Raw genomic sequence first — 13,951 nt, 5'->3', positions numbered from 1 at the left:
TAAACCAAATAAGGTTTTTATTGATAACCTTGGATGAATAACCAAGGTTATCAAGAATAACCCCGAACCAAACACACCCTAATTGAACTTGTAGGAGTCATCATTTTATCCAAATCTCAGTCATAATTAGACTCAATGTTCATAACCTTGAGATTAACATCCTGGATATCAACATATGACACCAAATCATATGATGGTTCAAGCGATATCTACATATAGTACTAGAAGAGAATCATCTACGTACGAGGGTAGATCATTTAATCCACTAAAAAAGAAATAGATGGGGGATGAATTATTTATAATTATAATTGGATTGTGGTTATGATCCGTTCATAATTAATTACGAACTTTTTCTAGATTTATCATCCCTAGTTTATAATTTAAGTCAAGGTAGATGGTCAAATGTTACTTGAAGATCGTCCATAATGGGCAAGTGGCTAGCAGCCTGACTCGAGCAAGAGCCGTCTCTAATGACTTTTGCTTGCTCATCTTGATTCAAACTATAATATAAAAATAATCATGATTAACCATAATTATGATAGAATCACGACTATTATCTAACTATAATTATAAATCATCTATCCCTTAACCTATGTTTCTTTATGGATAAAGCATCTAACCTCTTATTTCAATACACCTATTATATTCCTCTCTATGAACAAATTTGACTTTTAAAAAAGGATACATTCGTTACCATAGCGCCCCATAGCCTTGATCACGGAAACCATTATAGACGTATTTACTAATTAATATTAATATGTGTAATTTCTGCCTTATATAATTGGTATATTTTTTTTATACATTTGAATTTAAAGTTGCATTATACTAAATAGTTTGTTTTTTTAATTTGGGCCGATCTGTATAAGATCGGCTCCATCAAATGAGGTCTATCTCCAGACACCACCCGTTGACGTCACCTTCAACCCTCTTTTCCTGCGCCTCTCCCTGTAGCCGAGCAGAGGCGAAGGAATACCTAATGTCGACCTTCTTCCCTCCTGCTCCGATGCCTACGATGCCGGAGACAGCGCCGCCGCCGCTGCCTTCAAACTTAGTGCCTGAATCCGAGGAGTCATCTTCCGGCGCTGAAGCAGCGGCGACGCTCCTGGTTCGACATCTGCCGGAAGGAATGCCTCACGACCTACTATCTCGTCTGTTCTCTCACTATGGTGCCTCCAGTGTCCGGCCCTGCGCCGGCGGAAGGTCTGCTACGTGTCGCTCTGTTTGTTTCTTGTCTTTGATCTGCTTACTCCATTGCTTTGATGCCCATGGCGTGCGTGTTGTTCTTGACGCTTGTCAACTATCTATGATGGTCTGAAATAGTGTCGTCTCAGTACAGGAGGGTCTTTTTGTTTATTCTAGGGAACAACAGTGAACTATGCACAAGAAAGTTTCTCCTTGTGGATTTTGCACTTGTTCTGCTAACCTCTTGATAAATTTTGTTTGAAAAGGTCTTCGATTGTGGATTGTTTAGTTTGTTGAACATCGGGAGCATAGTTGCAGGCCAAGTAGTTTAGGTCGCGGGCTTAGTGAATAAGTATATTCGGAGCAACTCATGACATAGGGTTAGCGTCCATGATATTATCTATTTGCTCCGAAGATAGCAATACTGATCAAGTAGGGAGCTTAATGGTCTAGCTAATATATATTACAGTAGATGTCAGCAGAGGGGTCCCATTTTGTCTCATTATATATATCTTGCATGCAGTGGGACTTGGTTAATAATATCTACCTCATAATATTTTTAACACTGAACAAGGATTTCTGGAGTGAAAATGAGAGTATATGTTCCTGAAATACATTACTTTTCTGAATGAGTAATAACAAAAAAATAGATAAGGGAATAAATTAGTCAATTTATATATTGTTGGGATTCAATCAAAGTCTCACATTGGAAAGATTTGGTAAAGATCATGAGTTTAAAAGGATGTAGGATATCTTCATTGGAGCCTTTTGGGGAGAGTCCAAGAGCAAAGCCATGAGAGTCTAGGCCCAAAGTGGACAATATCATTCCATTGTGGAGATATGCGGACATCCTTTGGGCACACAAAATGGTATCAGAGCCATGGTCCAAACTAGATGTTTGCGGGGAGGTCTGGAGCAGGTCAGGATGATCGAATACTTACGGGGAGGCAAGTAGGTCAGCGTGACCGGATGCTCACAGGGAGGCCCGGAGTAGGTCAAGAGTGATCGGAAACGGATACTCGCGGGGAGGCCCGGAGCACGTCAGGATGATTGGATGCCTGCGGGGAGGCCTGGAGCACGTCAAGTGACCAGTACTTGCGGGAGGTGAGTAGATCAGAGTAACCGGATGCTCGCAGGGAGGCTCGAAGCAGGTCAAGGTGACAAAATGCTCGTGGGAAGGCCCGGAGTAGGTTAAGGTGACCGAGTGCGGATGCTTGCGAGGAGGCCCAGAGCAAGTCCGGGTGACTGAATGTTCGCGGGGAGGCTCGAAGTAGGTCAGTGACCGGATGTTCGCGGGGAACCCGAAGTAGGTCAAGGTGACCGGATGCTTGCAGGGAGGCCCGAAGCAGGTCAAGATTGACCGGATCCAGCTGCTTGCGGGGAGGCCCGGAACAGGTCAGGGTGACTAAATGCTCACGGGGGCCAGACCATGAGAGTAATGGTGGTCCCCCGTTTGAGGGGAGAATTGTTGGGGAGAGCCCAAGAGCAAAGCCATGAGGGCCTAAGCTCAAATGGACAATATCATGTCATTGTGGAGATATGTGGACATCCTTTGGGCACAACATATATATATATATATATATATATATATATATATATATATTACATTAATGCTAGTAGGCATGTTTTCCTTCTAAAACTGAACTATTTTCATCAGTTAGGCTAGTTTGGATGAGCTGATGACTAAAGTTAAAGAATACAAGTCCTATTAACTGTGCTAAAACTCTTCTTTTGTTTGTTATGATATTCGATTCTCTTTGCTTTAGCACTATTTACTTTCTAGTCAATGAACACTTTCTCTTTACTCTAGGCTAAGGAATTGTGCCTTTGTGGATTTCAAGGATGAAGTTCTAGCCACTCAAGCACAAACTCAGTTGAACAGGTAGATGATTTAACTAATTTTTAACTGATGATACTAGTTCATGTCAAAATGAGACCTTTTACAATTTGTGCCCTGCTTTCCACGGTAGTTTATGCGATCAAACTCAAGATTGTCATGGTCTCTTATTATTATGTTTTTTGGAGGATGATTTAGGTTGAGATTTCTGGGAAAAGTCTTAAAAGTAGAGAGAGCCGGCAAGCCCAATTTGAAGTCTGCGGATCAGAAAAGTGATTCTCAATCAAAGAAGGATTCCACTGCAAATTCATCACATCTCAAGGAATCTTTTACAAACCAAAAGAACTTGACGACTGGTGAACCAATTGCTCCAAGGCTGGGTGTGGACTATCCTTTTCCACCACATCTCGAGTATGTTGTCCATGACAATGATTTCTCAATTATTCTCTTATTTATTAGTCGATCAATGTGTTTTTACCTTTTTTTATTAGGAATTCTAAGACTTGATGAAGAATGTGGGAGCTTAAATTATAAGCTTGGGAGGGTAAAATTATAAGTACTTACCTAATTAGACATATATAGAGAACTAGTCTGGACCATGTCCATGTTCATTGACAGCTTGCACATCCTATTCTTATCAGTTATGTAATAATATTAAAGATGTATTCTGGCTATGCATTATATTTGCTGACTGAAATATAGGTTGAATTTTCCTTGAACAGTCACTTTGTTTTCCCATGAGTTTTCTTTTCTGGGCTTATGCTAAGAGGCCCAAGATAGTTTCAGGCTTCCAGCAACAGTGAATAAATCCAGTCCTGCTACTTTCTTGATAAGAGTATATTCGGATTACAATTTATTTTTTTATCATTATTGCAAATGATAGATATATTTGAATCCAGTAACTTACCTTATGCTTCCACGTAATTACTAAAGCCATCAGTCAGAAAGCGAGTTCTCCTTTCTTTAAACATCGTGGAAATTGTCACGGGGGTAAATTTTCACCTTTGAAAATTCCTGCGTGGCAGTCAAGTTCCGCACTTGATTCAGCCTCCGAGTTGCACTACCAATGTGCTAGAGAATGCACAAGCCACGCACAAAGAAGACAAGCCAACGTACAGGAAAGCTCCCAACCTTTTGTATTCACAAACAAAGGATTACAAGTGACTCTCTTGGCAGAATGCTCATACAAACTCTCTTGTGCCTTGCCTTTGCCACGCCCTTGCCTATTTATAATGCATAGGCAGGGTTGGTTTGGCAGTTTACAAGCAGTTGCATGGCAGTTGGCTCAACTGCCATGCCACATGTCCCAAACCGCCAGCCACCTCGTCGCTGCCTTGGCGCCATGTCAAAGCCAGCCTGCACCCTTGTGTTGTCCATGGTTCTGCTTCATGGGCTTGGGCCGAAATAGCCCCTTTTGTTGCATCTTTCCGTATGCTGCATTGCATGCACCTGCTGCATGCCATGGCTCACGAATTCTGCGAGCCATGCTTGGCCAAATGCTCCGATTCCGCGCGTCCGCTTCTTCGCATCCGTTTGCCACCGCCAAGTCGACCTCCCGCTCGACTTGTGCTTGGACAGTGCTCGACAAACCACCCCCACCAGAAGAAGTCGACGCCCTCGTTGATTGCTTCTGTAAGTATGCTTGGATTTGCTTTTCAAATTGCCACAAAGTAACATCTCTTTCCCATGTAGCCTCTGACTTGGGTTTTCCTTTCCACAGAACCAAGAATTCTGTCCTTCTATTCTTTTTGCTCATGCCAAATGTTCTGTGGTTCAGGATCTCCGCAACATCATCACTGAATTGCTTCCGTACAACAGGCGGAGCTCTCTTGGCACAACTTCTTGAGGGATCCATGTCATCTGCATGATATTTCTTCAAGAAACTTGCGTGGAATGTGGGATGTACCTTGAGCCTTTCAGGCAAGTTCAGCCAGTAAGCCACATTTCCAACTTTCTCGACAATTTTGAAGGGTCCGTCATACTTAGCAATCAGCCCCCGGTGAGCATTCTTGCTGCTAATTCTCTTCCAGATTTGAGGAGTGAGTTTCAGAAGTACCTCGTCCCCAACAGAGAATTCTAACGGTCTTCGTTTCTTGTCAGCATACTTCTTCATCCTTTTGACCGCTTTTCTTAAACTGTCTTGGCTTCCTCAAGCAACTCCTGCTTTTCTCTTGCATATCTGTAGGCTGCAGGACACTTTCCTCCAGTTTTCTGCTTGGCTATTTCCATAGGAGTTATTGGTTGCTTGCCCAGAACTATTTCAAATGGACTCTTTTCCGTTGCTGAGGACTTGTGCAGATTGTAGCAGAATTGCGCACTGTACAGCAACCCCAACCAGTTCTTCTGACTTGCTGTCACATAGTGCCGCAAGTATTCTTCAAGCACATGGTTTATTCTTTTAGTTTGCCCGTCCGTCTGCGGACGATTTGCTGTTGAAAATTTTAGGTCGGTCCCCATCATATTGAACAAGGCCGTCCAAAATCTCCTAGTGAATCGAGTGTCCCTGTCACTCACAATGTCATTAGGCAAGCCAAAGAACTTTACCACATGACGGTAGAATAATTCCGCAGCAACATCCGAGGGGCAAGCCGAAGGAGCCGCAATGAAAATAGCATATTTTGAGAATCTGTCCACCACCACCATGATGGAAGACATACCATCCACCTTCGGAAAGCCACTAATGAAGTCCATCGAGACAGAAACCCAAGGTTTCTCCGGAATGGGCAGCGGCTGAAGTAGTCCTGCCTCCTTTTTTCTTTCTGTCTTGTCTTGTTGACACACAAGACAAGTTTTGACGTATGCTTCTACGTCGTTCTCCATCTTTGGCCATATGTAAGAACGGGCCAATAAAGCCAGCATCCGCTCGACACCCGGATGTCCAGCCCATAGTGGATCATGAGTCTCTTTCAGCAACTATTTCCGCAGACCACCCGCTGCAGGCACAAAGACTCTTCCCCCCTTGTAGATGAGGAGATCATCCTCGATCCAATACCGCCGTATGATCCCGTCTCTTACTTACTGCACCAACTTCCCATAAGTTGTGTCACTTGCAGCAACAGCCTTTATTCTGTCCAACATATCAGATTCTACTCTTCAGATAGAGTAGAAAGTAGCAAAAACTTCCTTCCGACTCAATGCATCAGCCACTTGATTGTGCCTTCCAGGTTTGTGCTCCCATGCAAAGTCGTATTCAGCCAAGAATTCTTGCCAATGGGCCTGCTTAGGAGACAACTTCTTTTGTGTTTCAAAGAAAGTGTTAGCAACGTTGTCAGTTCGAACAAGAAATTTTGTTCCCAGCAAATATACCCGCCAAACCTGTAGGCAATGCACTACTGCCACCATCTCTTTTTCATGGGCAGAGTACTTCTGTTCTGCCGCATTGAGTTTTCTACTCTCAAAGGCATCGGGATGGCCTTCCTGCACCAACACGCCGCCAATGGCTCTATCAGAAGCATCCGTATGAACTTCGAAGGGCAATTCAAAGTCCGGTAATCACAATACAGGCTCAGATGCTATAGCTGTCTTCAATTTTTCAAATGCTTCCTTGCATGCATCTGACCATTTCCACCGCATGCTCTTCTTTAGGAGGTCTGTCAATGTGGCAGCCTTCTTTGAATATCCAGCGATAAACTTGCGGTAGTAGTTCGCCAAGCCCAAGAATGACCGTAGTTCTGGAATAGTTGAAGGAGTATGCCACTCAACAATGGCAAGCACCTTCTTTGGATCCATCCACACCTGGCACTTGCTGATCATATGTCCCAAGAACATGACTTCTTGGCTTGCAAATTCGCACTTCTCTTTCTTCACAAAGAGTTGATGCTTCCTTAGCCGCTCGAGCACCATCCCCAAGTGCTCCTCCAAGGACTTGCTGTAGATAACAATATCGTCCAAGTAAATTACAACAAAATTATCCGAGAAGTCGTACAACACCTCGTTCATTAAGTTGCAGAAAGTGGCAGGGGCATTGGTCAAGCCAAAAGGCATGACCAGAAACTCGTATGAGCCATAACGAGTTACACATGTTGTCTTTGCCTCGTCTCCTTCCGCAATTCTGACTTGCCAATATCCCGATCGCAAGTCAAGTTTCGAAAACCATGATGCCTTGCTCAGCCTGTCCAACAAATCTTGCACCAGTGGAACAAGGTACTTGTTTTTCACTGTTACTTTGTTCAGGGCCCTGTAGTCCACGCACATCCTCAAGTCACCATCCTTTTTCTTTTGGAACAGCACCGGTGCACCAAAAGGAGCCTTTGATGGTCGAACATGTCCTGCTTCCAGTAATTCGTTCAATTGCTTGTGTAATTCCGCAAGTTCCAAGGGAGACATGCGGTATGGCGAGCTTGCAGGAGGGACAGCACCAAGGACGAGTTCGATTTTGTGGTCGATATTCCTCCTTGGTGGTAAGCATCTCGGCAACTCCGAAGGCATCACATCTTCAAATTTTACCAAAATGTCTTGAACACCAACTGATAGTTCGACATTCTGGTCTGGTTTCGCATCGATCAAGGCCGCCAAGTAAGTTGTTTCGCCTCGCCTCAAGCCTTTCTCCAAGGATATGGCTGATATGATGTTGGTCTTCCCCTTGTTCTGGCCCTTTCCGTAAGGATGCACAGCCGATACGAAGCACGGGTTGGACTCTTGCATTACCATCACTCCATCCAAGTGAGGCATAGGCACCGTCTTCGTCTTTCGTAAGAAATCCATGCCAAGTATGATTTGGAAATCTTCAAGTGGAATCACCATCATGTTTGCTTTCCCCACCTGAGTGCCAATAGTTAAAGGTACGTTGTAAGCCATACCCACAACTGCTTGCGCCTTGGCATTCACCGACTTGATGTATTTCGGGCATTTGCTTATTGACAGCCTATATTCTTGCACCAGTTTGGCAGATACAAAGGTATGAGTAGCCCTGTATCCACCATAGCATATGCACTTTTCCCGTTCAGCATCACAGAAACGTGCAGGAGTTGAGAATGAGCCCGCACCATATCCTCTAACATATTGGTTAGTAATTCAAGGGGCTCATAAGCAACAATTGTGTTGAGCAATTTTAAAGGATTGACAAGTGTAGCAACTTCCTGTTCGTAGTCATCCCCTTTGTCACCCAACAAGAGAGCGTTTAACTTCTCGCGTTTCGAATAGTCCTTGGCAAAATGGGGCTCGTTGCATAGGAAACAACCCTGATTCTTCAAGTTATCTTTCCCTCGGACCGTCGAATGTTCTGCTTTTCCTTTGCCATGGTTGTTCCCCGAATCCTTCTTTTTAGCATCCTTCTTGCCTTCCTTCTTCCAATCTCCTTTCTTGTCCTTGCGGACAAAATTGGACTTGGAAGATGAAGACATGTTCAGATTTTCCTTGCTCATGCGAAGGTCCACCAAGGCATCAGCAACAACAATTGCACTAGGCAAATCCCTCACGTTTTGCCTACGAAGTTCAACCTGCGCCCAAGGCTGTAAACCATACAAGAAATTATACAGTTTGTCCTCCTCGGACATATTCTGAATGTCCAACATCAAAGAACTGAATTCTTTGACATAGTCTCGCACAGAACCGCTCTGTTTGAGACGTTTTAAGCCATCACGCGCAATCTAAGAAGTATTGCCAAGAAGGAATTGGTCCTTCATTTCCTTCTTCAACCGATCCCACGTATCAATCTTCTGTCGGCCCACATTGGCATCATCTACCATGTGAGTCCGCCACCAGAGTTTTGCATCGCCAATAAGGTACATGCTAGAGATTGTTACCTTCTCGGTTTCAGGCACTTTGGCAGCAACAAAGTACTGCTCCATGTCCCACAGAAAGTTCTCAAGTTCCTTGGCACTCCGCGTGCCTCCGAAAGATTTTGGTTCAGGAACTCTCACCAATGGACGTTGAGGCACCGCTTCAGAATTAGAAGCCATTGCTCTTCGCAGAACAATGATTTCGTAGCGAAGATCCTCGTTGTTCTTCCGCATTTGCGCCATCTCTTCCATAAGAGATTCTTGGATATGCAACAAACTTGCCTCCAAGTTGAGGACCCTTGCAACCAGATCGCAAACATCCTCTCCATTCGGCACCGCACCAAGCACGACTTCCACAGAAGAAAGCCTTTCCCTTAGTTCGTGGCTACCACCAGCCATGAATCTGCGCTCTGATACCAGTTGCCACGGGGGTAAATTTTCACCTTTGAAAATTCCTGCGCGGCAGTCAAGTTCCGCACTTGATTCAGCCTCCGAGTTGCACTACCAATGTGCTAGAGAATGCACAAGCCACGCAAAAAGAAGATAAGCCAACGTACAAAAAAACTCCCAACCTTTTGTATTCACAAACAAAGGATTACAAGTGACTCTCTTGGCAGAATGCTCATACAAACTCTCTTGTGCCTTGCCTTTGCCACACCCTTGCCTATTTATAATGCATAGGCAGGGTTGGTTTGGCAGTTTACAAGCAGTTGCATGGCAGTTGGCTCAACTGCCATGCCACATGTCCCAAACCGCCAGCCACCTCGTCGCTGCCTTGGCGCCATGTCAAAGCAAGCCTGCACCCTTGTGCTGTCCATGGTTCTGCTTCATGGGCTTGGGCCGAAATAGCCCCTTTTGCTGCATCTTTTCGTATGCTGCATTGCATGCACCCGCTGCATGCCATGGCTCACAAATTCTACGAGCCATGCTTGGCCAAATTCTCTGATTCCGCGCGTCCGCTTCTTCGCATCTGTTTGCCACCGCCAAGTCGACCTCCTGCTCGACTTGTGCTCAGACAGTGCCCGCGCACTGCCCCATGTCCACCCGCTGCTTGGCATGTCTTGCGCACATGCCCACTTTGCTGGATCTAAGGAGCAACGAGCCAATCCTTGCGCTCAGCCATGCCGTCGAGTCTAAGGGGCTAACAGAAATACATAACTACCGCCCATTGATTACCTGTTGATTTGAGGCATGGTTGTCTGTGACGATATTTCTTCTTAAAAAGTATTTCTATATTATAGAATCACCTCTCTGCCATTGATGGATACTAGTTTAGTAATTTAAAATAAAATTAACAAGAATCTGGAAGCTAGACTAATTCTTCTGCAAGTCAATTTTCTTTTAATAGATTATATGTTCTCATCAAACTATACTACTGAACTGTAAACTTCTTTTATAGGTATGCATATCCTCCTCCTGATGGAAATATATTGACCAACATTGTGAATGCACTAATTGCTGTCCCTCGATTTTATACACAGGTTGAATTGGTTTCAGCACTGTTATTTTCCACGTCATCTGTTCTATCAAAGTTAACATAGAATGGTAGACTCTTGGAATTTCTGTAATGTGTAACAACATAATGTCTTTCCAGGTTTTGCATTTAATGAACAAAATGAATATTCCAGCACCATTTCGCATGGCATTGCCAACTCCACCATTACCACCCCCAATACCTGCTGCTCCACCTCCATCACCTCCTCGGCCTCCTACTACAACAGCAATGAAGTCAAATTTGAATGATTTATCCAGTGAAGAGTCTGAGATGGAATCATCAGAAGTACTTATTTACTTATAGTTCTTCCTTGATTGTAGTATTAAAATTCAACTTGTTCAAAGACTAGCTTTTTTATCCTAACTAGAAATTAACCTTTGCAGGAAGATGCTGAGAGTGGTCATCGTCAAAAGCGTAGGAGGCAAGAAGCAATTGTTGGTCCTGCAGTTGATAGAGGTGTAGCACATGAAGATGTTGGATTGAAACCTGTTTCCTTGGTTCCAAAAGAAATTCCAGTTATTAGAAAGAAAAATCCTGTATTGCAGGTTCTCATTTTCTTCACAAGCTTAATATTCTTATATGTGTTTGCACTTTGCTGGACATGATGCACCTTATTTTGATATTAGATTAAAGTTGCTCCTAAACCAGTTCTCAAGGAAACTATGGAAAAAGATATGTGTGTAAAAGAACCAGCTTTAGATAATGAGCATTTTGAGCATTCACTTATCGCTACACCACAAGAAATTGAAAGTGGAAAATTGCCTCCCGAGGAAATCCTGTCTCTTCCCATGTTCAAGGTATCATTCCTCTTTGTTTTTTGTATATAGGCTTCTTGCATCAAATTTACTAACTTTTGAAAAGGAAAAGAAAAATGAATGCATGTAAGTCTATTTTGAATCTTGATGATACTGCATTTATCTGTTTACTTCATCCTTGTCCACAGTTTATTGCATATTTCCCTTGGACACAAAGAATCTGTTTTGTATTTGATTTCTTGGCCTTTTTTACTTTATGCTTACTATGTCTCTTAAAAACAGTATTTTGAATCTTTATGCTTAATATGTGAATTCTTTTTGGATTACTATGTTCTTCCTCTTTTTCTTTATTCCATTTCTTTAAAACTGAAGTTCACATTGGCAAATCATTTAATGGTAGTTTGGATCAGTGTATCTTATCATTATGTCCAGGCCACTATATATGCATACTTGGTTTGATGGAATAAAAACACTTCAACCTTGCAGAATTATTCTCCTGGAGACCCTGCAAGTGTCTTGTACATTAAAAACTTGGCAAAAGATGTGGTTGTTGATGACTTCTACTTCATATTTGGTAAGTTCTCTAGAAATCAAAATGAGTTAAATATTGGGAGAGATTTCTCTTTTCTTTTGAAGTCTGATAACTGTAACTCTGTAAGTACACATACAGATTTAACTAGCTGCTCACTTTTCATTGTGAATCCTTGTTTACTGTGCTTGTATGGGCAATCATATCTCAGGGTCACTTTTTGGAAGCATTGAAGCTGCTAGAGTTGGACTCACTATTAAGTTGATGCAGGTGAGATATGTTGATTATCATGCATACTTCTTTTGATGAGAAAGTAAATTTGGATATTTTCTTTGCTGATTTCAACTGCTGTATGACTACTTTATTTTATTTTATTTTACTGTGTTTTGTGTATTTCTTATTCATGTAGATCTTGTTGATTCATTGACTGATGATAGTAGTGTTCTAACGAAACCAACCACATAATGTGGTAAGAATGTGCATAGAATGGACCCTTTCCTATCACATTTGTGCTTTTTGAGAAAGGCAGTCAAGCCAATCACTTAATATCAAAGTAGGTCTTATGACCTTGGATATAGTTCCATATAGGCATCCTAAATAGTTGGGACTAACATGCCCTCCTAATGATAGTATTCCCTTCAAATTGTGGTAATTGCCAATGTCAATATTGACACGTTAGAGTGTTAAGAATATAAATGTAACAATGATTCCTTTCCTAACAGCTCAAACTAAATGATGGTTGGTGTTCGCAACAAACAAGGTGATACTTCATCTTGTGGTCTAAAAAATGATGGCCCTGTTTGAATTTAGTGTCCAGTACGTATTATTCTTGTTTTTTAGTTAATTTGATCCAACTACTTGCCACATATGCCAACTTGTATGCCATCCAATTTCCCAAATATCATTTATGTTTCTGTGTGAGATGTTAATGGGTTCTAAAAATCTATTTAGAATTAGTAAATCAAGGTATAGTTTTAGGTGCTAATTGTTGGAGCAGAAACTCCCTTGTTGTTAAGCCTGGCACTATATCCTCATTAAGGGGCCTTTTAATATATTGATAGCCTTCATTAATCTCATCTCACTTGTATGGCTGCATAATTTGCTTGAGCTGTTAATTGTTTGTTATCTCAAACTTCAAGGAGCTGAATACGTGGTTACGTTTACATTCGTACTTGTATGAATGCTGAAATAAAACTATACCATCAAATCTATCAATTTGGATTTATCGTTTGGCATAGTTGAGGTATCAAAACATTTTGTTGTTTTTCTCAGTGCTGCTTCAGTGTCAGTGGCGTATTCATATTTACTGACAACCTTTCTTAATCTCATGCCACTTGTTTGTCCATATAACCAGGTTGAGCATATAATCATTTGACATCTTACATGAACATACTTCGATGTTTTAGCATATGCACCTAACATAATTGCTGCAATAAAATTGTATTCGATTTGGTATCTGTTGTGTCTTTACATTAATACATCGTTATAACGTCAATCTTTTTTTGTTCCTCATGTTAATTGTACATCAGGAAGGCCGCATGAGGGGTCAAGCATTCGTGACATTTCCATCTGTAGATCTTGCTCAGCATGCACTGGTGTGTGTTGAACAATAGCCTGACGTATCTGCCTCTTCTCATAGTGTTCCTCCTGGATTTACATCTTCTGTAGATACTCCCTGGGGTTTCTTCTTTTATGTAAGATTTTGATCGTTAATTTATTTTACCTTTGTGCAGAATCTAGTCAATGGATACGTCTTCAAAGGAAAGCCAATCATTATTCAATTTGGCCGTAACTCCGGTGCCGCTAAAGCAAACTGAGTCATGTTTTGTTATTGTAAGTGCAAGTGTATATATTGGATCGTCTCTTACTCACAACTCATTTTTAAATTATTTGGATCCTTCTTTCAGAGGATAGAGTTACATTTTACATGGTTGGACGTTTCACTAAAGTCAAGTACTCTGGAAGACCGAAATGAAAATCTCTACTGCGTCGCAGTCGCAATGTATAGTTGGACGACAGTTTGAGGTTGGCTATATGATAATGCCCTTAGCTGGTTTATGTGAATATCAATTTTTTTTTTATCTCTATTTCATTCCTTAAGCTTCCCACTAGCAGGTATTTTAACAACAAACAGAGTTGTCTCAACTAGCAGGCATCTTAATCTGTGGAAGCCACTGAAGTAACAACTAGACTGCAGTGCAGTCTAAACAACTGATACTACTCAAACCACTTGCAGTCTGAAGAATGCAGTGTTCAGCACCGACATCAGGATGGAAAACATCACTAGCTATTCAATTATACATGAACCTTCCATTCTTGCATCAACTTCGTGTGGGACAATGTATCTTTTACTCAAAACCTTATAGAGGATTGTATTTGCTATTTAGAAAGGCCTTTTCATTTTCTACTATACAATATCATCTAACTTTAGCG

General features: G+C 41.9%; 1 protein-coding gene across 5 annotated transcripts; it reads left to right on the top strand.

The window, feature by feature from the left end:
- The first annotated feature begins 881 nt into the window (after positions 1-881).
- On the top strand, positions 882-13,928 carry LOC121969339 (U11/U12 small nuclear ribonucleoprotein 65 kDa protein-like). 5 transcript variants are annotated; one of them, XM_042519381.1, is made up of 13 exons: positions 882-1,200; positions 2,993-3,064; positions 3,218-3,430; positions 10,139-10,220; positions 10,334-10,519; positions 10,618-10,779; positions 10,861-11,031; positions 11,476-11,563; positions 11,730-11,788; positions 13,048-13,113; positions 13,252-13,351; positions 13,426-13,543; positions 13,634-13,928. In XM_042519381.1, exons 1-11 carry the CDS (start codon positions 977-979, stop codon positions 13,333-13,335), a joined length of 1,407 nt encoding a protein of 468 aa, XP_042375315.1. In that variant the 5' UTR covers positions 882-976; the 3' UTR covers positions 13,336-13,351; positions 13,426-13,543; positions 13,634-13,928. The 5 variants fall into 5 exon arrangements, with proteins under 5 accessions (XP_042375315.1, XP_042375316.1, XP_042375317.1 ...); XM_042519382.1 differs by having other exon boundaries at positions 13,631-13,928; XM_042519383.1 differs by having other exon boundaries at positions 13,048-13,137.
- Positions 13,929-13,951: the final 23 nt, after the last annotated feature.

This window comes from Zingiber officinale, chromosome 4A (assembly GCF_018446385.1).
Source record: "Zingiber officinale cultivar Zhangliang chromosome 4A, Zo_v1.1, whole genome shotgun sequence".
Lineage (NCBI taxonomy): Eukaryota > Viridiplantae > Streptophyta > Magnoliopsida > Zingiberales > Zingiberaceae > Zingiber > Zingiber officinale.
Note: the sequence above shows the minus strand (reverse complement) of the source record. Positions and strands in the feature narration are given on the sequence as shown.